Source organism: Platichthys flesus, chromosome 24 (assembly GCF_949316205.1).
Source record: "Platichthys flesus chromosome 24, fPlaFle2.1, whole genome shotgun sequence".
Lineage (NCBI taxonomy): Eukaryota > Metazoa > Chordata > Actinopteri > Pleuronectiformes > Pleuronectidae > Platichthys > Platichthys flesus.
This window is the reverse complement of record NC_084968.1, coordinates 13,611,963-13,633,094: the sequence shown is the minus strand read 5'-3', so window position 1 is coordinate 13,633,094 and position 21,132 is coordinate 13,611,963. Positions and strand designations below refer to the sequence as shown.

Genomic DNA, 21,132 nt, shown 5'->3' with positions numbered 1-21,132 from the left:
GTGTTTTCTTTCCAGGGTGCTCCAGGTTTCAACGGCCCCCCCGGCCCTCGGGGACAACAGGTACAATGTGTTCGAAGTGGTTAAGTACTCAGTTGTAGTACTTAGTTACTTTCCTTCTCAGATATACAGAAAATACTCAATGAATAAGGAATGAGTAAATTCAGTTTTTCTTTTGCCACACAGGGATACGGCGGTAGCCCAGGTTTCTCCGGCCAACAAGGATACAACGGACCCAAGGTAAAATGTGGTTGTGTTGTCCTGCAGCTTGTGTTGTCGTTGTGGAGTTGCGACAGACACACACAGTGGCATCTGATCTAAATGGAAGCGCCGGCACCAAGATATCAAGCCGAAAACCTCACTTTCTATTGACTTGATAAAGAATATTAAACTTTGACTTGTTGTGGATCAAAATGTAAATACATCTAAATAAGATTTAATTTTTTTTTGTATAAATAATAACAATAACAGTTATCTGCAATTGCTCAGGTACAAATTTAAAAACCTTCTTCCAGGTAAAGAGAGTTATCACATCTTCTTGCAGTACCAGTGTTTCACCAGCAGATGGTGTCCTCAGGGAGGCAAATGAAGAAAATGCCTCTTTTACACTATCCATATATTTTAAATAGATAATATCTGGTATATATTTATTGGGTGCAGATTTGAATCTGATTTCTTCATTGCTGGAACGAAACGGTTTTATCTCTTAAACAGTTTCCTGGCTGTGTGCTAAGCTGTGGTAGCTCTATAGATCTGCTACAGTCTAGATCAGAATCCGAGATGTTTCCCACAGTTTTCCATCATTAGCTTTGATCCTTCAGCTCGGTCTAAGACTTCTCTTCTGTTCTTCTTCCTCGTCTGTGACGCTTTGAATCTGCGCCGCTCAGGGAGACCAGGGAGACCCCGGACCCCCAGGCCCCACAATCTACGTGAATAATATTGACACCTCTATTAAAGGTTACATCTTCACTTGTATTAATAGTCATGATGATGTGTTTGAATATGTGTGAGCGTTCTGCTTTAACCATCTTGTCTGTGATTGGCTGCAGGACAACCAGGTGAGGCAGGATTCAGCGGCCAGCCTGGCGCCCCCGGTGACCAGGGAGCTCCTGGGTTTCCAGGACCACCAGGGCCACCAGGAGAATTACTGGGCAAGTAACATCTTTAATTGTCTTCAATGACACACATCACACTTTTAAAAGTGACGACATTAATATATTCGTCTAAAACGTCTGTCAATCATCCCCTCTGCACAGACACGACAGGTAATGGTGGCTACCGAGGATTCCCCGGCCCCTCAGGCCCCAAGGGAGAGAAGGGTAACCCGGGTATACCAAGCTTCGGCCAGAAAGGTTTCCCAGGCCGCTCCGGCTTTCCCGGACCCGACGGCCCCCCCGGACCTCCAGGTACGTTCACACAGACACACTAACGAAAGATCTCTGGTCCCTCACAGGCTCCTGGGTTCCAGCAGACAAATGTTGTTTAAGTTGTCGTGACGCTGATGAATTTACATGTGTAACAGTTGTTTTATTTTCCTTTGAAAACCTTTTGACGAGCAGTTTGTTAAAGATGAAATGATGCTGACACACAGCGTCACTCCGAGCTGCAGTTAACACGCTGCAGCTGGAAGATGGAGTTTTATTTTTTTACATTTGTTCTCATCGGTAAGTCAAGCTAGAACGAGACTTTAAAGCATCATGGCTGATTGACTTTACTGTCCTCCAAGGCAGGGAACGCGACTGTGAAATCTACCCCACAGGTCAGTCAAACACAGGTCTCCTATAGGCAGCCATATTGCTCTGAGCGCCTTGCAGCATACAGCCTGCCGACGCCAAGCGCAGAGCAACAGACGCAACTTTCTGCCGCGGTGCTTTTACTTTTCCGTGTGCAGGGTGCGGTGGAAAGTAGAGCTGAGGCCGGCGCCGCCTCTTTGTGGCTTCCGTCTTGGATGGGAGAGTCTCTGAACTCCAAGCTGCTTCTCGCTGGCCGGAACATTCACTGATTTTACATGGACCTTAATGCTTTGGCAGTGTGTCTGCTACAGGGAAATGTTTGTTTTTTAATTTTTTAATTTCAATTTCCGTTTGGCAGCGACACAGGAAACGAAGGATCAGGACACAAACTGAAAGGAAGTTAAAGTATCAATAACAATAATAACAATGATACGCTTTCTTTCAGTTTAATAATCATTTAAAAGAAAATATGTGTTTATGATGACATGATCCAAAATTAACGATTCAGACACAGTTTGAAAGTTCAGGACCTTTGTTGAGGACCGAAACTGCAAAAATACAAAATGCAAAAAATACAGAAATCAATAATTTAAAACATCAAGGAATTGACATTATATACATGTTGTGGATTAAATAGGATATTTATTTATTTCTGTGTTTCTAAATCTTTTCATATACATTAATTTATTTATTTTGTACATTGAATTATTTCTCTATTCGCACACGTTCCCTCATTTATTTTTACATTCATAATTCAGTTTTGGTCTCGTACAGACTTTGAATACCCCCCCCCCCCCCCCCTCGCCTTCATGATCAAAGTGACAACAAGAGGAGAAGAGTTTGGTTTGGTCTCGTTTGTTCGTGTCGGTGCCAAACAGCCCCACGCTCTGCTTGCTGCTCTTCGTCATTATAGTCGATGTAATATCACTGAATTTCAAGCTGAAGCTGTTTTATTTTTTTATTTGTTTTTACTATGACACAAACAACTTAATGCTTTTATTTCTTATTTTGAGAAGCGTCTGTCATCTTGCAGCAGCAGCAGCAGCAGCAGCCTCTCAGATCTTCTCTGATGAGCCCACAGAGCAAACTAACCCAGATTTCACACTGTGACAACAAGCTGTGCTCGTGCAAATGTTGACGTGAGAGGAGATAAGAGCTCTGACTCGGGTCTCCTCCTCTGTCAGTGGGATTCAGCTTCTGATCAAAGTGTGAAATCTACAGAAAAGCACAGGACTCATGCATCGTCTCAGGACATTCTCTCTTTAAATGATCTAACGTGTGTGTGTGTGTTTGCAGGTCCACCAGACGACCGCACTGGACAGCCCGGACAGCCAGGCCTGCCCGGCCCAGACGGAGAAAAAGGTGGCATCGGTTACAAAGGCTACAAAGGTACACACACACACACACACACACACACACACACAGTGCTTCCTGTACACACCTGCAAGCACATGACCGTTTCATATCGTTTTGTGCAAAATGCTTCTGCTGACCCTCTTTTCTACTTTCTGTTTTCCCTGTTGTCCTGTTGTCCTGTTGTCCTGTTGTCCTGTTGTCCTGTTGTCCTCCGTCCTCCAGGTGACGCTGGCGACTGTAATTGTAGAGGAAGAGGCATTCCAGGGTTCCCAGGGTTGCCCGGCCCCCGCGGAGTCAATGGCGGCCCCGGCTTCGATGGACGAAAGGGAGATGCTGGTGACCCCGGCTCCCCTGGCTTCGGTGGCGGTCAGGGACCTCCTGTGAGTAGTATTTTGACCCAGAGTTTTTGAGTTTATCGTTGTATCGAACACTGAAGTTGTCAATCTGCCATGTCCGTCCTCGTCCAGGGTCGACAGGGTGTACCGGGTTTCTTTGGCCGTAAGGGCGAGAAGGGGGAGTCTTATTACCGCGGCCCGGATATTGGACTGAAGGGAGAAATCGGAGCTCCGGGGCCCAGAGGACCCATGGGTGAAACTGGAAAACCTGGCAGAGACGCACTACCTGGCTTCCCAGGCCCCCCCGGGCCTCCGGTAAGTACTGAGACACTGAGTGTTCGGAAACTACCTGCAGGTTGGAGCACAAATGGGTTTTAACACAACGTTTCTTCTCTTGTCTTTCCTTTCCTGTTCCATTCCTTTTCATTATTTCCTCAACCAATCTTCCTTTACTGTACTTCCCTCTCCCCTTTCCTTTTCCCTCCTCTCTTACTCGCCCCCCTCCCCAGGGTGACGGCGGCTACGGCACAGTTGGAGAGAAAGGTTTCCCAGGATACCCGGGGTCTAAGGGGCGTGCCGGAGACCCTGGCTTTCCCGGTATCGGCAGCGTCGGAGCCCCAGGCCGTCCCGGACAGAAGGGAGATCCCGGACAACCTGGGTTCCCGGGGTCAAATGGTTTACCTGGACCGAAAGGTAAGTGACGCCGGGCAAGAATGACGGAGGCGGAAGAAAGGACAGGAAGTGCTGGGCGGTGGCGTGTTGAGAGAGCGTGACAAAGATAGTGTGTGTGTGTGTGTGTGTGTGTGTGTGTGTGTGTGTGTGTGTGTGTGTGTGTGTGTGTGTGTGTGTGTGTGTGTGTGTGTGTGTGTGTGTGTGTGTGTGTGAGTGTGTGTGTCTCATGCCATATTCCTCCCACAGGGCTGAAACCCTGATCAAACATCCGTCTCATCCCGTTACCATCCATCCTCCATAAACTGTTGTCACCATATCAACCTCATCCTAACACCATAAACCAATAGGAGACATTTTTAGTGGACAAGCACTTCCCGTCTCTCCAGGACCTGAAGGGACAACGTTAGACTTTCTGTTCAGAAGCAGCTTCATGCCTCGGCTGCAGCAGCACTGTTACTCAACTACACGATTAATGGTCTCCATTAATGTGCTTGTGCAACTCTTCTGCAGCCAATAATCTGTGATCCATAAGCTGCTTCATTAGTCGACTGATTGATGCACATTGTTGAGATTTGAATGCTGATTGCACAACAGCCCACTGTGCTTCTTTAGTCTCAGAGAGAGGACTCAACAAATCAGAGTTGAGTTTGGTCTTTGGAGGAAGAACAAGATATTTGTTAGTGACAGATACAACCAATTTCCCTTTGTAGAGTCGTAATATTACAATGATAGTAAAGTTTTAATATTACGAAGTAAAGACGTCATTTTAATCTGATGATAAAGTTGTAATAGGAAGAAGGAACCACACAAACCTCTTCCCTGTTCTGTTGGTTATTTTTAATGATATTTGTTTTTTCATCAATCTGGCCGTAATGCTATTTCCTGTTTAAAAAAAAAATATTTTAAAAAGCAGATTATCCTGTTATTATATTATTTTCAGCTAATTTAAAATGCCTTAACAAAAAAAGACATCTGGTAACATTTGGATCCACATATGAAGAGACACAGTTACCACACCCCCTCAGAGTGTTAAATCTATACAATATAGAATATAGAATCATTATTATAATAAAAGAGACTAAATAAAGTTCACCCTGTGGCCACCAGCCTCCTCCTGACTCAGTTCGATCTCTCTGAGACTAAACGACACAAAGTCCTCGACAGCAGCTCGGTGTGAATGTGTGCTCTCGTATCGTGATGCTAATGCTAAACCACTGATTTTGTTGTTTTTTTGCTTTTAATACGAAGGTTATTGTCGCTCGCAGGAGATGAGAGGGAGGGTGGGGGGGCAGACACACAAACAGTTTGATGTGACGCTCCTTCTCTCCCTCCTCCTGTCGAGGGGAATAATCTGGTTTTAAGCTCTTTTACATTTGAAGCATTTTAATATTCCCCTTTGCCTTAACTGAATGAGCCTTTAATTACTTGAATGGAAGTGATTGCTGATTTGCTGATATCTGTTTGATGATAAACAATTTAATTGCTTTATTGGCGCATGCATGCAAGATGCTTTGTATGCCGCCATCTTCTCTCTCTCTCTCTCTCTCTCTCTCTCTCTCTCTCTCTCTCTCTCTCTCTCTCTCCCTCTCTCTCTCTGTTCATCCACCTCTCTGACCTCCCCTGTGCATGTGTATCTGTCCAGGTGAAAACAGCTGTGGAGGGGTTTATGACGGCGGAGAGGGAAAGGGTGGGTAACTTACTTTTTCATCCACTGGTCAGAGCCCGAGTCACGGGCCTCAGGTTCAGGCAGCGCAGCCTCTGGTGGAATCATTAAGGCCGTTGATAGAAATCCAGCTCGTAGCTTAACGAAGAAACGGTGGAGGAGGAGATTCAGTCTGAAAACACGTTCACAATGAACTCAACCTTCCATTTCATTAATATAAAATCCACGAATCAGGAGAGAGAAGTGAGGGGATCGATCAAATTGGAGTGACTAGTCAGATCCCAAGTTTGTGAGCAGCTGGAAAACCATCTTCCAGGTGTGTTCTCATTCTGAACACTAGGGGGAGTTCTACTCAAGAAAGGCAGTAGCTCAGTTTCGCAGATCATCGTTTATAAAGAGCAAGTTATAAAGAAACCGTGGCAAGGTTAAGAATAATCATATCTGTTTAATATCATTAAATCATTTTTACTATCATCAATAAACCCATAGAACTGCAGTAGCCCATGAGGACTCGATCACAGCAAAGGACTTCTGGGAGATGTAGTCTGTTACACCCTGGCCCGCTGTCAATCATCTGTTCATGGCGGCGCCGATGGAAGCGCCTCGCTCCCTGCGCCTCAGGGTCTCCATCCGGCCGCCGCCAGTGGATGATTGACAGTCTGAGACCAGTTCATGCTCCAATCACCTCCTGCTCTTCCTCCAATCAAAGCTGCTGAAACCTGGCGCATGATTCCAAGCCCCGCCTCTGCTCGACGCTTTTAACCACCAGATAAGGAGGAAGGGGAAATACCCCCCCCCCCCCCCTCCTCCTCCCCCCCACCCACACATTCTGAATTATACTTAACTTTCTAATGTTTGAGCGTTTCCATCTAACGACCATTCACACATCAGCTTTCATGACGCGTGAATGGAGGCGACAGACAATCAACAACGAGAAAGACAATCACCAAAGAATCAACTGTTGAATAAATGTACCATTAAAAATAGAATATAATTATCAGATATTATATTTATCATGCACTTGTTCTAGGTTATAGTAGTTTGTCTTTCTTAGATAGAGCATTCATGTTTGTCCTACATGTTTCTTGACCTAAATAATATTTTTAAACACCTTCATGGACTTTTATGGAGAGAAAATAGACTCAAAGTGTTCACCAACATTTATGACATGATTTACAAATGTGTAAAAGTGATTTGTGTCTAAGTTTGGTAACTTACCTTTTTGTATTTTTTACCTTTGTGACCATGTGGAGTCGATTTTCTCTCCATATTAACTTCAAACCCGACTCTGTTGTAAATCTCATACATGAGGTTTTATGCGATATGAGGTTTAAAACTGTTTTAGTCGTTAACGTTGCAGTTGCGTGTTCAATGGTTCCCTGTATGTGTGTATTGAAATGTCTATGTGTGATTGCTAACCTGTCTGTGACTGCTACCAGGCCAATATCGGAAATGCGACGACGCTGAGAAAGGAGACCCCGGTTACCCCGGTTCACCTGGACGACAAGGTAGAGCTCAACAGAGGTGTTAAGGCTCCTCGGATGTAATTTTGTTAAAATGTTAAAATGAATCAGACAAATATAAAATTGGGAGTTTACATTTCTGTAAAATATGGGTTAATTATGAGAATGTTTTTGTTCTATGCAATTCCTTAAACTATGATTTTTGATTGAAACACATGACTTCCTGTGCACCAGAAGGTTTTTAGATAAATAATCTACAAATGCAGAAATGTTAACAAACTCAATTCAGTGGCAGAATAAAAAATGTCAATACAGCAAAATGATTGAGTACGACTGTCCGCTCCCGTCAGGCCAGAAAGGTGAACCAGGTGACAAAGGTTACTCATCAGGACTTTCCGGGTTTGACGGAGCCAAAGGAGACAGAGGAGACCCCGGTTCTGGAGGTCAACCTGGGCCACAAGGTGAATTCAAGATGGTTTCTTTCATTTAGTTTAAATAAAAGTCTTCATGTTCCTGATAAGTTTGATTTTAATTTGTTAACACCATGATTGATGGAGTTGGAGGAAGTGGCAACTCCATCGACCTTATTTATTGACAGTTTATAGTTAAATGAAATGATCCCTCCCGCAACGTCTTCTCCTCTGTCACTTCCCTTCCTGCAGGTTTCCCTGGACCCAGAGGAGATCCTGGATTTCCAGGTATCCCAGGACAAGGTTTGGACGGAGGCCGGGGGAAGGATGGCATTCCTGGGCGTCCAGGAGCCAAGGGCCAGCCTGGAGAGGTACTGGGAGCCACGCCTGGTGCCCCGGGGCGTGACGGTGTACCGGGATATCCTGGAGACAAGGGCCAACCTGGGACGCCGGGAGGACCTGGATCACCCGGTGGGTCTGAGATGGAAATGCTCACATTGTCCAAAGTGATCAGCTGAATCAGCCGAATCAGCCGAATCAGCCGCTCTATAATTATTCTTCCTCTGGCAGGTTTTGACGGACGCTCAGGCGTTTCTGGACCAAAGGGAGAGCGTGGCATTGTCGGTTTTCCTGGTTTCCCCGGCCCCCCTGGACTTTCAAGTGAGGACATCCCCACCCGAGGTCAACCGGGACTTCCTGGCAGCAAGGGACTGAGTGGACCACCAGGTGAGGAGGAGAATCAGAAACCGGCAGACCTCTGTCAAATTTATTCAAATTTCAGAAAGTTTAGTCACCCATGTTCCACATTTACAAGATCGTGTCTTTTTCTTTGTATTTGTAGCTTTCTTTAAACTAGAAGAAGAAAAATTACGATTTAGTTCTGAAGTCTTTCACCTCGTCCCTCCACTTTTACCAGTGTTGGTTCATCCCGGTCTTTTTCTCTGTGTATTTCTTCTCCTCCTCCTCCTCTTTTATATTCCTCTTTGTCCTATGTTTCCTCCTCCTTTCCTCCCACACACCATCATCATCCTCATCTCCGTCCATCCTCTCATCCCTCCATCCTCTTGTTCTTGGTGTTGGGTCACTCGTTATAGGCTGCCAAGGTGAGAAACTCTCCCCCCCATCCATCCGTCCATCCATCCATCATCCATCCATTCTTTTCTTTACTCCCTTGGCTTCCATCCCTCCATCCTCCTGCTGTTCAAGCATAAGACCAAACGCTCTAACTGCTCCCTCCCTCTAAGTGTCTGCATCCTCTCGTCTTCTCGTGCAGCGAAACAAATGTCCATCTCCAAAATTCAATCCCTCTCAGAGTCAGTGTTGGAGTGTGAATCAAGTGTTGACACAGTTTTCCTTGGATTAAATGACCCACTATGAACAAAGGTAAACGAGCTGAACGTGTGTTCTGTGATCACCTTCAGAGAAATGACCTCATCACACCATAAAGCAAAGACTCGTTCAGTTGTTTGTCAAAGTGTAGTCTGAAGATGGACATTTTAGTTTTGAGACGTTCAGAAACAAAACATTTCCCCAAGAACCGTGACTACCAGTGTTAGGGTTTTCTTGTTGTTTTTTTGCAGCCAGGACTAACCCCAGTAATCTAATCTGTGCCGGGTATGTGTGTTATTGTGTTAATTGCAGTAGGTTTGTGTAACGACCAAAACGCTGTTTAACATCTAGAGGCCTATCCCTACACTCTTAAAAAGGCTTTTTCTTCAGTTTTCAGCACATCCCTGCATGGTCCCACAGAAGAGTGACATGTTGGTGAAACCATGTGAACAGATGTGTTGAAAATTGCCGTGCTTTTTAAGAATGTAAACCAATAGCGGCTAGCGTGCTTACCTGCAGGACCAACGAACCTCAGGGGGTTCAGCCTCACTAATTCAGTCTGGAATTGCACTTGAGTTACTTTAATATTTGAATGAAACTAAACACCATTACAGCTTTAAAGTTTAAAATCCTGACACAATGACAATCTAAGTGCAATTGCAGCCTAACCAAGGTCATGAATAATGCAACAGGGGGCGGGGGGAGGTGTGTGTGTGTGTGTGTGTGTGTGTGTGTGTGTGTGTGTCATGCTTATTTTAATATTTGTTAACAAACTTATTGCAGGTAAGTTAAGTAATTATTTAAAAAAATGAGGTAAGTTTATTTTACATTATGATTATGATTTGTTTCTTTGGCTGTCTCACCATCTATCATTCGTTCATTCCTCGTCCACCCATCCACAGGTTACCCCGGGCGCAAGGGCGACAGAGGAGACCCCGGATTCCCAGGGCCTGCTGGCATGAAGGGATCCCCCGGACAGCCTGGCACCCCTGGTTTTCCAGGGTCCAGGGGAATTCCGGGACCTCCGGGACCAGGAACTAGAGACGGAGTTCCAGGAATCCCAGGAAGGAAGGGTACGCTGGTGCTCTCCATCTCTTTAATAAAACGTGTGACTAACAGGACTCTCATTTTGATTATTTGTGCCTTTCCGCAGGTGAGAGAGGTTTCCCAGGGCTGATTGGTTTCCCTGGACTACCGGGGCGCCCTGGTAGTCCAGGCTTCCCAGGGATCAAAGGACTGCCCGGAGGGCCTGGAAGAGATGGACTTCCTGGTGGATCTGGATACCCCGGACAGAAAGGTACAATTTTCTTGAACAAGATCGAGTGTGATGACACCAGTTGAGTTAGATCACACTTCACAAAGGTTTGTTTTTACTTCTACAGGTGAGCGGGGATACACCGGCCGCCCAGGACTGCCCGGCTTACCCATTCCGTCAAATTACTTGGAGAAAGGAGACCTCGGAGACCCTGGAGTCAACGGATCTCCTGGCTTCACCGGACCAAGAGGTAACACCGCTTTCTGTTGCTGCATCATACTTCGACAGCTGTATATGTCAAACACAATGTTGCCTTCAACGAGGAAATATAATTGCACCTGTAAACGCCCTCCACTCTGAACCTGGTTTCAGGTGACAAAGGTCTGCCAGGTCGACCTGGTCGTCAGGGTCTGCCTGGACTGCCTGGTTATGCGGAGCAGAGTAAAGGACAGCCCGGTGAGCCTGGCTACCCCGGAAGAGCAGGCAGTCCAGGATACCCTGGACCAAAGGGAGAGGCTGGAATCATGGGATTCCCTGGCATGTCCGGACCAAGGGTAGGAAAACACACACTCTTGTTAAAAAATCCTCATTTGCAAGTTTCAGCCAATCAGCTTCTACTTCTGACGGCTTCTTCCAGGGTGATGAAGGTGCATCTGGTTTCCCTGGTAACCCAGGAGAATCTGGTCGACCTGGTGGCAAGGGTAAATATCAGCTATCATCCAAACAATCAAATATATATATTCAACCTCACACCTCTTTAAGAATACATGACCACTGTGCAAACATTCATCCATCGATACTTTTCCCCTCAGGTATACCCGGGGAGAGTTATGGTTATCCTGGAGGTCCAGGTCCTAAAGGTCAGCCAGGAGATTCAGGCTTCCCAGGTAAGGATCACATTCCTCAGAGAACTGGTACAAAGGATCACCTAAACATCTGGGTCCTCCCAACGGGATCTGTTACCCATCAGACTGAATATTTATTTTCAGGTGGTCGAGGTACCGACGGCGCTCCCGGGGACAACGGCTTTCCAGGAAGTCCAGGTTACTCTGGAGCAAAGGGAGCTCCTGGTGACGGAGGACGGCCTGGAATAATGGGTGAGAGACACCGTCCGACACAACGACAAACAAACTAATTTCACAAGTGATGACATCAGAATGAACCAGCTGACCAATCAGAGCAGACTGGGCTTTATGAGGAAGAGAGCCTTAAAGAGACAGGAGCAAAAAAACATGTCTTTGAGACAGAGGCTGAAAAGAAGAGCTGCAGAGTTGGACATTCTGAGGACAGTGATGTGTTTTCAGAACATTAGAGCATGAAAACCTTTTAGACTCATGACACCTACTAAATTATCACCCGGGTAATATGCAGAATATGTCTTCTTAACACATTTATCTCATCCCCTCCCCAGGCTCCCCTGGTTTCCCCGGACCAAAGGGTCAGTCCTTCTACCCAGGACGAAGAGGACAAGATGGGACCCCTGGTCTGCCGGGAAGTCCGGGAGGACCCGGAGCCAAAGGTAAAGAGAACCACTGATGCTCTCTGTCATTGTCATATTGCAGAAAGCTAACCCACTCACTGTTTTGTATTTTTACAGGTTTGTCTGGACCCCCTGGTTTGGATGGACTTAACGGCCTCGGAGGACCTAAAGGCCTCCCTGGAACTCCAGGTACGGACATCTTTACACACCTGTTCGTCTGTCGGCTGCAGTTCACAGACATTGAAGATGAGTCGCTGTTGAACATTTTGTTTGTGTTTGGGTCCAGGTGGAAACGCAGGAGGTCTTCCAGGTACCCCGGGTATTCCAGGGCTGAAGGGAGAAAGGGGCGTCTCCTACCCAGGAGCTCCCGGCTTTCCTGGAGGGAAGGGAGAGAGAGGACAGCAAGGTGAGACAGTCTCAGAGTCAGCTGATTGGTTTGGAATCAAACAATCAAATATTGAAATAATGACTGATTTGTGTGTTTGTGTCAGGTGGTCCTGGACTCCCAGGATTCCCTGGTCGACCTGGACTTCCTGGTGTGAGTGTTGGGTCGAATTACCCCGGACCAACGGGAGATCCTGGACTCCCTGGACTGGATGGAGAGTATGGTAAATACATTTTTTTCCAATTTTATCTTTCCTATTCTCCTTCCTCTTTCCATTTTCTTTCCTTCTCCTCTCCTCTCTAAATCTCATATTCTCTCTCCACCAGGTTTCCAGGGTCCTCCAGGTCCACCCGGGCCCCCTGGTCCAGGCACAGCACAGGGAGACAGAGGTGACCCTGGGCTGCCAGGTTTCCCTGGCTCCCCCGGCAGGAAAGGAGAAGCTGGAGGCCCTGGGAGTCCCGGAGGCCCCGGTTTCCCTGGTATCAAAGGTAGAGTAAAGCTGTAAAATAGTACGAGAGCCAAACGTAAAAAAAAATGTAAAGAATAAGATAATGAAGTTAAACATTGTTTTTTTTTTATCCAGGGGAACAAGGAGATAGCGGTTACGGCGGAGGTCCTGGTCTAAAAGGTTTCAACGGTGACCCTGGTTTTTACGGGAACAAAGGAGCCAAGGGATTGCCAGGTAGGGCGACTTCTCTCAGAAACGAGTAGAATTATTTAGTGAAGTGAATCATTTTATAGACATTTTTATCGTTCATGCCCACCTCCTCCACTCCAGGGCGTCCTGGTCGTCAGGGTCTCCCCGGACCTACTGAGACGAGGTCAGATATCCCACGAACCTTTGGTGACCCGGGTTTCCCAGGCGATGGCGGAATCCCTGGTGAGACCGGCGTGTCCGGTCGGCCTGGAACTCCCGGACCCTCAGGTGAGCAATCATGTTTTTCAAATCGGAGTATAGACCAGTTTAAGAATAAAAAAGAGTTGATTTCCTTTATTTTTATGTATGAAAAATGGAGATGAAAATAAAAGACTCTTCTGGTGCAGGTGCTAAAGGTCCTCCTGGCCCTGTGGGTAAACTGGGCAGGACCGGATCTGCTGGTCCTTCTGGCACGGTCGGTGAGGGTGGACCACCTGGTTTCCCGGGGCCAACTGGAGACCAAGGTTGGTGGTGTGTCTGCTTGTGTGTATCTGTCCTCAGTGTGTCCTCGTCGTAAGATAGATGCTTCAGGTTTGGGGTTAAAACATTGTTTAAACTTTACCTATTCTTCATTTATTACTTATGTCTTGTTATTAATTGATTTCCCTATAAAACCCAACAATAGAGCCACTGAAAATACTTAAACTCATGAATCTCCACATTCTGACGCATGAATTCTGCACTGAAAGCAACTTTCAATTCTAATATTTAATCTCATTTCTTCCTCCTCAGGTCTTCCCGGTAACATCGGCCGCCCCGGCATTCCCGGCGGAGTTGGCCGTGGCTCCAGCATCGGCTACACGCTGGTGAAGCACAGCCAGGACGCCCAGGTTCCCATGTGTCCTCAGGGCATGGCCAAGCTGTGGGAAGGCTACAGCCTGCTGTACGTGGAGGGGCAGGAAAAGGCCCACAACCAGGATCTCGGTACGGAGACGCTCCACCTGGGAGTTTAGATTTGTAGGTCTCAGCAGCCGATCCGTTAACGGTGTGAAACCTCCTCTCTTGGTCTCTGTAGGTCAGCCGGGCTCGTGTCTCCCCAGGTTCAGCACCATCCCCTTCCTCTACTGCTCCCCCAACGAGGTCTGCTACTACGCCAGCCGCAACGACAAGTCCTACTGGCTCTCCACAACCGCGCCCATACCCATGATGCCCGTGGCCGAGCAGCAGATCCGACCTTATATCAGCAGGTATTAATTAAAGGCTCTTTAAAATCCGTGGGCACGTTTTTTGGGTTGTTGTATTTGGCTTCGATTTGTACGTAATGTGTAATGTACGCTTCCTGTCCGTTCAAGGTGTTCGGTTTGTGAGGCTCCGTCTCAGGCTGTGGCCGTCCACAGTCAGGACATGAACATCCCCAGCTGCCCCCCCGGCTGGAGGAGCCTCTGGATAGGATACTCCTTCCTGATGGTACGTTTAAAAATAAAAAAACTACTCCCATTTCCTAAAGATTAGTTGATGCATCATTTCAAACTGCTGTTATATATTTGATTATACCTTTCGTGTGGGGAAGTTAAAGAAATTCAACAATCGACAGCTCTAACTTGGTTGTTTATCTCAAGGTCGAGGTCAAAGGTCACTGTGAACAAGCCACTGGTAGCAAAACTCTCTAACTGTTAATTTTCTCATGGAGCTTCTCAAAACTCGACTTTCGTTTCGAACTCCAGCTTCATCTTGAAAAAGAGCAGAGGAGAGTTTAAAACAGAGGAAGTTAAACTTTTCTTTTTCCTGCACAGCACACGGCGGCGGGTGCAGAGGGCGGCGGTCAGTCCCTGGTGTCCCCCGGCTCCTGCCTGGAAGATTTCCGCGCAACGCCGTTCATCGAGTGCAACGGCGGCAAGGGCTCCTGCCACTACTTCGCCAACAAGTACAGCTTCTGGCTCATCACCGTGGATCCCAACACGGAGTTCCGCTTCTCGCCGGCGCAGGAGACCCTGAAGGGAGGCCAGGAGCGCTCCAGGGTCAGCCGCTGCCAAGTCTGCAGCAAGCTGTTGTAGGAGGAGAGGAAGGATGGAGGAGCGGAGGGAGGTGATGCGCTAACACTTCAAGGAAAGGAAATAAAGAGGAGGAAATGAGTTAAAAAGAAATCTATAAAAACCAAGAACATGTGACTGACTGAAAACAAGCCCCTCGATTGTGCGTTTTCAGAGCGTTTCTTTAATGTTTATCCCCGTTTAGGAATGAGTGTTGGATGGAGGAAATGAAAAGAGAAGGGTTCACTCTTCTCTCGATTATCACTGACAATGGTGCTATTGTTTATGTTCTTTTGTGTGTATTTTGTGTCTCGTTATGTTTTTTTGGGGGGGGGCGAGAATCGTTTCTCGGCTACCTCGCTCACACGTGTGCTTCAGATGAGTCCGATCGGAGAGGAGTCCGATGTCTTTGGTGTGATTCTCAACAGCTGATCTGGTTTAACTGAAGCAGACGCTCACCTGATCCTGGATCACAGACACATTTGAAATGAAACAAGAGTGTAACTGCAGTTCATTTACATCCTCTGTCCTGTGGATTCTGCTCGTGTTGCATGAAAAGCTTATGTTTGATATGTTTGAGAATCAAGTTGCAGAGACTTGATACTTGAGACATGTACAGATTTTATTCTTTCTTTTATGCTGTAATAGGAGCTACACAGAAACTCTCTCTCTATATATAATAGTTTATAACATCATGAGGTGGTGGTACTGCACCTGTTAGCTGGTTTGCAAACCACAGTGAAACCCAGCCGAGGAAGAAGAACCAGAAAGAAGAGCTTAAATCGATCAGATGCCCAAAACACAGGGACCTGAATTAAATCAATTTTAATTAAATGTAATAAAACCAAATCCTCTTAACTCACTTACGTTTCCTCGAGCTTTTGCTTTTTCAATGTTATGCTCAAGCTCCACCTGCTACTGAAGACAACACCTTTACACTGTTTTCTGGAAGAAATGCAATGTGTTAGATTTTTGTGCAAAAACCCTCAGAACAGCCCGTTAACTCTGCATTTGTCTTGTCTCGTATTCCTGTGACGTTTGCACGTTTCACATTTGGTGCTACACAACCCTGACCGTCGACTTGAGACGCAGCCTTTAACGATAAGTTGTCTATTCTAACTGCAATATAAACACAAACCTCTCCTGCAACCGCTTCAGTTAACTCCAGTCACTTGAATGAGGCCACTCATTTATATTTATAATGCACTGATGTGAGCTCTTCTGGATCAGAACGATGAAAAACGAGTCGGACAAAGGGGGCGTGTCTCCTCATCTCCACCTTCACAGGATTTATTTTTTATGTTGTGACCAAACTCGTATTTTCTTTTAAATCAGAGTGAACCCTTGACAACAGGAAACACACACACACACACACACACACACACACACACACATAGATGAATTCTTGCTGTACATAGTGCTTACTGTATTTCCCAGAAAAAATATGTTAGCGCAAAGGTCTATAATGTTTAGCTCCTTGTTGTATTTCTATGTTCTCCCAGTTCTGTGTCTGTTCACTGTCCACGGATTATAAAAGAGGAAGAAGTGTTTTATTTCTTCGCAGATCATTTCTTACGTTGAACTGTCTACGTGTTTATGATCATATCCGCGGGCAGTGAAAGCCTCTGGGTGACTTGTAACCACTACGACCTCTGTGTCTGCACATAGCTCCACTGATAGTCCCTGACTTCATTCCCTATGTCACATTTCACCTTTTCTGTTTTGTTGTTTTAATTTTTTCCTCCGTTGTTTTTTTGTCTGCATTTGCTGGTTTGTAATCTAGATTGTAATTATTTTACTTAAGTCTTGATACTATCCCTTGGTTTTATTTACTGAGATGGGGGGGGGGGGAATGGGAAGATTATGATGTGTACATTAAAAATATTATGGAGAAAAAAAAAACGTCTTTAGGATGTTTTTATATGGAAAGTATATTCACGGCTGAGGATTTCACAGCTCTTTTACCACATGTTCAACAAGCAACATGCTCAAAGTGCCTGGAGTGACAGAAAAAAGAAAAGTGCAGTTTTTTCCTCAAAGAGGATTTATAACGGAAAAGAATCATAACACGTCTTTTTATTGTAATGTGTATTTCTGTGCTCACACATTTGGAAATAAAGTTTCTAATCCAACCGAGAAATGCTGAATTATAATTATTATTTGTGAGTTTCAGCTCCGAGAATGTTGTATATGTATATGTACTTTATACAAATACTCAACTTGGCATAATTGTTTTTACTACCAGGATCTAAAGAGAAATTTATGAATAAGATAAGATAATATGAAATACTTTATTTAACCTACATCTAGGAAATGAACTTGTTACAGCAGCATATTGTCAGAATGAGAGCATGTGAAAGTATAAAATAAGCAAAGGAATATTATAATAAAGATTTACAGTGAAAGTGTACATAATTGGAAATATTAAATAAATGTTTATATGTTAGTTTAAGGCAGGTATGGTGTGCGATATGAATAGAATTATAACATTGATATGTTCTATCATATATAATGGGTATAATTTCACAGTAATACACTAAATAGTAGTATAAAATATATAGTTTTATCATATAAAGATGTATGTGTGTACTGTGCATAAATGGGTATAAATTCACAATATGATATTAATGAAAAATTATATGTGGAAAGTAATAGAAAATGAATAAAGCATACGTCAGTGTTAGCCCATTGTTCTGAGGCAGAGCTACAGGCACTACACCTCCAGGGCAGCAGGTGGCGCGGCAGTGAGTTCAGAACAACCCGAAGTAGAAGTAAGCGTCATAACAACAACAACACAGCTAGCGGTGTTAGCTCGAAGGAAAGCGACGAGTGTTTGTTTCTTCTGACTTGGGACCAATCAACAGGTGGGTGGTCACAGACAGCGAGCACGGACTCACGTGGAGGATCCGTCAGTTGTCAAATCTCCACGTTAAAACAGTCGCAGCGGCGCGTTGCAGGTTTAGCTAGCTCGCTACCCGTTAGCCCCGCTAGCTCGTTAGCTCGTAGCAGCTGCAAGTTAATGTTTATTTAAACTATGTGCGCTGCAGAGACGCTTTACCAAAATTATTGTGTTGTTAGGATTTCCCGATGCGGCCATATTCATCCCTGCTAGCTGCTAACGCTGTAGCTAGCCGCCATCAGTATATATATGAACACACACAGGGAATTAGCTTGATATGATGTTGTAGCTTTGTTTGTAATCAAAGGATAGAAATATATCAATTTTTAAAATGGCTGTGATCTATCCAGGGTCTTTGAAGCCATGAATCAAGTCCGATCATGAGCTGCGTTGTGCGGATTACTGATGTGATGCCACGTCAGATGAAAATCATTAAATCTCAGCAGTGATTTAAAGACCCACTTTACGGAGTTATGAACTGTTACAATCACTCATAACATTGTTTATTTGTTTATATTAAGGTTTGTGTTCTTTGTAAACACGGAGCTGGAAAAGAGTTTTTTAAATGGATGTGAGAATCCGGAGCAGTAATGGATTGTTGTTGTTGTCGTCTGTAGGTTTATTGTGAGGAAACCTTAATGTTGCTACAATGGTTTAAAGTTCAGACCAGTGACACAGATTGTGATTTCCTTGTGACACACCGACGTGTATCTTCTGTTTTTCCTCATCGCAGGTACGCTGGAATTTTCTGACACCCACTCGGACATGTCCTATGTCTTCATCAACGACTCGTCGCAGACCAACGTGCCTCTGCTGCAGGCCTGCATCGACGGGGACCTGCCCTTCTCCAAGAGGCTCCTGGAGACGGGATGCGACCCAAACATCCGGGACAACCGGGGCCGCACGGGCCTGCACCTAGCCGCCGCCAGAGGGAACGTGGACATCTGTCGCCTGCTGCACAAGTTCGGGGCCGATCTGTTGGCGACTGATTATCAGGGAAACACAGCACTGCACCTGTGTGGCCATGTGGACACTATACAATTCCTGGTGTCCAACGGCCTGAAGATTGACATCTGGTGAGAAATTAAATGATCTCAGTGGATACGGATGATATTCGCGAGAATGTTGTGTTTTGTTTGATCCCTTTGTAAATTGTTTTGTTGTTTGTGGGGTTTCCCCCCCCCCCGTGTAAATCAGTTTTAATACATCTGAGTTCCGAATGTGTCTATTAACTCGAAGCCCTCTACTTCACGATAGTAATCACAACGGATCGACTCCTCTGGTGCTGGCGAAGAGGCGCGGCGTCAACAAGGACGCCATCCGCCTGCTGGAGGGCCTCGAGGAGCAGGAGGTGAAAGGCTTCAACAGAGGGCCGCACTCCAAACTGGAGACCATGCAGATGGCCGACAGTGAGAGGTGAGCAGGGATGGAAAGGGTGAGGGGGTTTTCTGGGTGGAGGAGGGGTTTATTCAGATCTGCCGTTAAATTGAATGGTTTCTTACTTGGGCCATGCCCCCCCCCACCCCTCCACAAGATTCATGGAAATGACCTCCTCTGTCTCTCCCAGTGCGATGGAGAGCCACTCTTTACTCAACCCCAACCTGCAGAGCAGCGAGGGCGTCCTGTCCAGCTTCAGGACCACCTGGCAGGAGTTCGTGGAGGACCTGGGCTTCTGGAGGGTTCTGCTGCTGCTTGTGGTCATCGCCCTCCTCTCGCTGGGCATCGCCTACTACGTCAGCGGGGTCCTTCCTTTCTCCACCAGTCAGCTGGAGCTGGTGCACTGAGGTGAAAGGCTGGGGGGATGAGGGCAGTGACGAACAAGCATGGCTTAAGAGGGTAGTGAGATAATCAAGGGAAGTTCTGCTTTCGACTGTTTGTACCTAAACTCAGATTTTTGCTTATTTGCTGCCCTGGTCTCATGTTTTATTCTCTGTACAAATAGTTAAAGCATCATTGTTTTGTTATAAAATTGCATTTTTAAAACGCAGTGATGCAAAAGCGCAAAACCCATTAAAAGCTAAAAACAAAAACTTAAACAAGCAACGTAAACCTTTGCGAGGTTGTGGGATGACTAACAGAAAGACTGAGACAACATGTGGGAAGCAACACTACGTGACTTTTAGTAAGCTACACATCTACCCATGATCCTCTGCTTCCTGAACCTGAAGAGATGCTTCTGTAACAAATCCACCAAACTTTTGTTTATAATTCTTCATATTTCAGTGTGAGTGTTTTTAACTGATCTCAGTTCAACTTCACTCTTCAGCTGCAGCTGATTGTGACAGTCTGTGACTCTCGGTCACTTCCTCTCACAGGAGATGGAACCCACTCACTAGAGAACAGATGTTCAGGGAGTGAAGGAGGAAACTTTCTCCTGATTCAGAGCCACTGAAACATCTGACTCACTTTGAACAAGCTGCTACTTGTTTAAGGTTAAAAGTTCCATAGTGTTGCTTCAACAAGCCACATGTTATGAAACACGTCCCGCTCATTTCAAACTTCTGAAACTGTACTAGTGAAGACAATATGATGCTTCTTTTGTTACACACAGTCAAACGATGGCATTTCCTGCTTTCATTCCCTGTTACAAGCTGTATATTGGCAACACTCTCTTTTATTTTCATGTTTTTTTCTGTTTGTTTGTCCAGTCTCTCTGTCTTGCTATTTATCAAATGTCCTCTCTATTCGTTTTCTTTCATACTGTTTTCTTTTGTTAAAATGCTTTGCCTCCTGCTGTCTTTAACCCGGTTTGCTCTTGAAATGTCTGCATTTATTAATTCAATGATCTTAATTCTGATAAGTGAAGAGGTTTAGAGAAGCACCTTGACTGTGTGCCTTTTGAGTTTGTAACATTCCTGCCTGAATCATTAAGCATTTCTTTGCATTAAAATCTACTGCATTGTTTTGAACATCATGACCAGACGCAATGCTTATAAAGTAGGATTATGGCAGCAGATTGAAGGTTATAGCTTCTTCTCTTTGTATATTCATTATATTACATCCATGTACTCAATAACTGTTGTTTTTTATTTGTTGTAGATTTTTCCGAAGTTGATTTTCTGTGAACAATAACACGTTTAACGTAATTCCTAATTTAACGTGGAAATAAAGAATGTGTATGAATGATTGGAATCTCCATTATGACTGAATCCATCACCACTTCGTCTTCTACCTGAACGCTCATATTTACAGCTAGAAAATATTGTGCTTATTATTTGTGTAGATGTACTGTATGTACAACATCTGCCTATTTTCCATACACTTCAGTACAGATGTGGATAATCTGACTTCACTCCGGGACTTTTCAAAAATCAGCTTCTCTGGAATCAGATGACAGATTTGCTTTCCTGCAGTTCCCCAGTAATTCATGATCAGCAGTTTATGCCTATGATGCAATTGTCCACTTATTCTTTGTAAGAGACCTTTTCTTGATCCTTGGCTTTGATCTCTGTTGTTATATAGAGACACTGTTCGGCTGTGTGTCGCCT

At 45.2% G+C, this 21,132-nt stretch overlaps 2 protein-coding genes across 5 annotated transcripts in view; both read left to right on the top strand.

Annotated features, from left to right (window-relative positions):
• The window catches only part of col4a6 (collagen, type IV, alpha 6), a 72,893-nt gene extending 56,008 nt beyond the window's left edge, over positions 1 to 16,885 (top strand). For 3 of the 4 annotated variants that reach the window (XM_062383804.1, XM_062383802.1, XM_062383803.1), the window contains 34 exons: positions 16 to 60; positions 184 to 237; positions 885 to 954; positions 1,047 to 1,148; positions 1,254 to 1,403; positions 1,724 to 1,756; positions 3,027 to 3,119; positions 3,309 to 3,466; positions 3,554 to 3,736; positions 3,931 to 4,114; positions 5,736 to 5,780; positions 7,196 to 7,264; positions 7,570 to 7,680; positions 7,882 to 8,100; positions 8,200 to 8,355; positions 9,861 to 10,031; positions 10,112 to 10,255; positions 10,341 to 10,463; positions 10,586 to 10,767; positions 10,851 to 10,914; positions 11,026 to 11,100; positions 11,203 to 11,310; positions 11,625 to 11,732; positions 11,811 to 11,882; positions 11,980 to 12,099; positions 12,185 to 12,301; positions 12,405 to 12,566; positions 12,662 to 12,760; positions 12,857 to 13,003; positions 13,123 to 13,239; positions 13,508 to 13,699; positions 13,791 to 13,962; positions 14,068 to 14,182; positions 14,509 to 16,885. In XM_062383804.1, coding sequence (XP_062239788.1) covers positions 16 to 60; positions 184 to 237; positions 885 to 954; positions 1,047 to 1,148; positions 1,254 to 1,403; positions 1,724 to 1,756; positions 3,027 to 3,119; positions 3,309 to 3,466; positions 3,554 to 3,736; positions 3,931 to 4,114; positions 5,736 to 5,780; positions 7,196 to 7,264; positions 7,570 to 7,680; positions 7,882 to 8,100; positions 8,200 to 8,355; positions 9,861 to 10,031; positions 10,112 to 10,255; positions 10,341 to 10,463; positions 10,586 to 10,767; positions 10,851 to 10,914; positions 11,026 to 11,100; positions 11,203 to 11,310; positions 11,625 to 11,732; positions 11,811 to 11,882; positions 11,980 to 12,099; positions 12,185 to 12,301; positions 12,405 to 12,566; positions 12,662 to 12,760; positions 12,857 to 13,003; positions 13,123 to 13,239; positions 13,508 to 13,699; positions 13,791 to 13,962; positions 14,068 to 14,182; positions 14,509 to 14,769 — 4,221 coding nt within the window. In that variant the 3' untranslated portion in view covers positions 14,770 to 16,885. The remainder of the gene's footprint in view (positions 1 to 15; positions 61 to 183; positions 238 to 884; positions 955 to 1,046; positions 1,149 to 1,253; positions 1,404 to 1,723; positions 1,757 to 3,026; positions 3,120 to 3,308; positions 3,467 to 3,553; positions 3,737 to 3,930; positions 4,115 to 5,735; positions 5,781 to 7,195; positions 7,265 to 7,569; positions 7,681 to 7,881; positions 8,101 to 8,199; positions 8,356 to 9,860; positions 10,032 to 10,111; positions 10,256 to 10,340; positions 10,464 to 10,585; positions 10,768 to 10,850; positions 10,915 to 11,025; positions 11,101 to 11,202; positions 11,311 to 11,624; positions 11,733 to 11,810; positions 11,883 to 11,979; positions 12,100 to 12,184; positions 12,302 to 12,404; positions 12,567 to 12,661; positions 12,761 to 12,856; positions 13,004 to 13,122; positions 13,240 to 13,507; positions 13,700 to 13,790; positions 13,963 to 14,067; positions 14,183 to 14,508) is intronic. The other variant, XM_062383805.1, reaches the window with a different exon arrangement.
• A 603-nt stretch (positions 16,886 to 17,488) lies between these two features.
• Positions 17,489 to 20,770, top strand: ankrd46b (ankyrin repeat domain 46b). Its single transcript, XM_062384171.1, has 4 exons — positions 17,489 to 17,609; positions 18,378 to 18,720; positions 18,902 to 19,060; positions 19,212 to 20,770. The coding sequence occupies exons 2-4, from the start codon at positions 18,410 to 18,412 to the stop codon at positions 19,426 to 19,428; spliced, it is 687 nt and encodes a 228-aa protein (XP_062240155.1). The 5' UTR covers positions 17,489 to 17,609; positions 18,378 to 18,409; the 3' UTR covers positions 19,429 to 20,770.
• The last annotated feature ends 362 nt before the right edge of the window (positions 20,771 to 21,132 follow it).

What these genes read in the sequence shown, in the direction of transcription:
- ankrd46b (XM_062384171.1), top strand. Translation starts at nt 18,410, where the DNA reads ATGTCCTATGTCTTCATCAACGACTCGTCGCAGACCAACGTGCCTCTG. An exon ending in GGCCTGAAGATTGACATCTG is followed by an intron (nt 18,721 to 18,901) that starts GTGAGAAATTAA and finishes ACTTCACGATAG; the next exon opens with TAATCACAACGGATCGACTC. An exon ending in CAGATGGCCGACAGTGAGAG is followed by an intron (nt 19,061 to 19,211) that starts GTGAGCAGGGAT and finishes TGTCTCTCCCAG; the next exon opens with TGCGATGGAGAGCCACTCTT.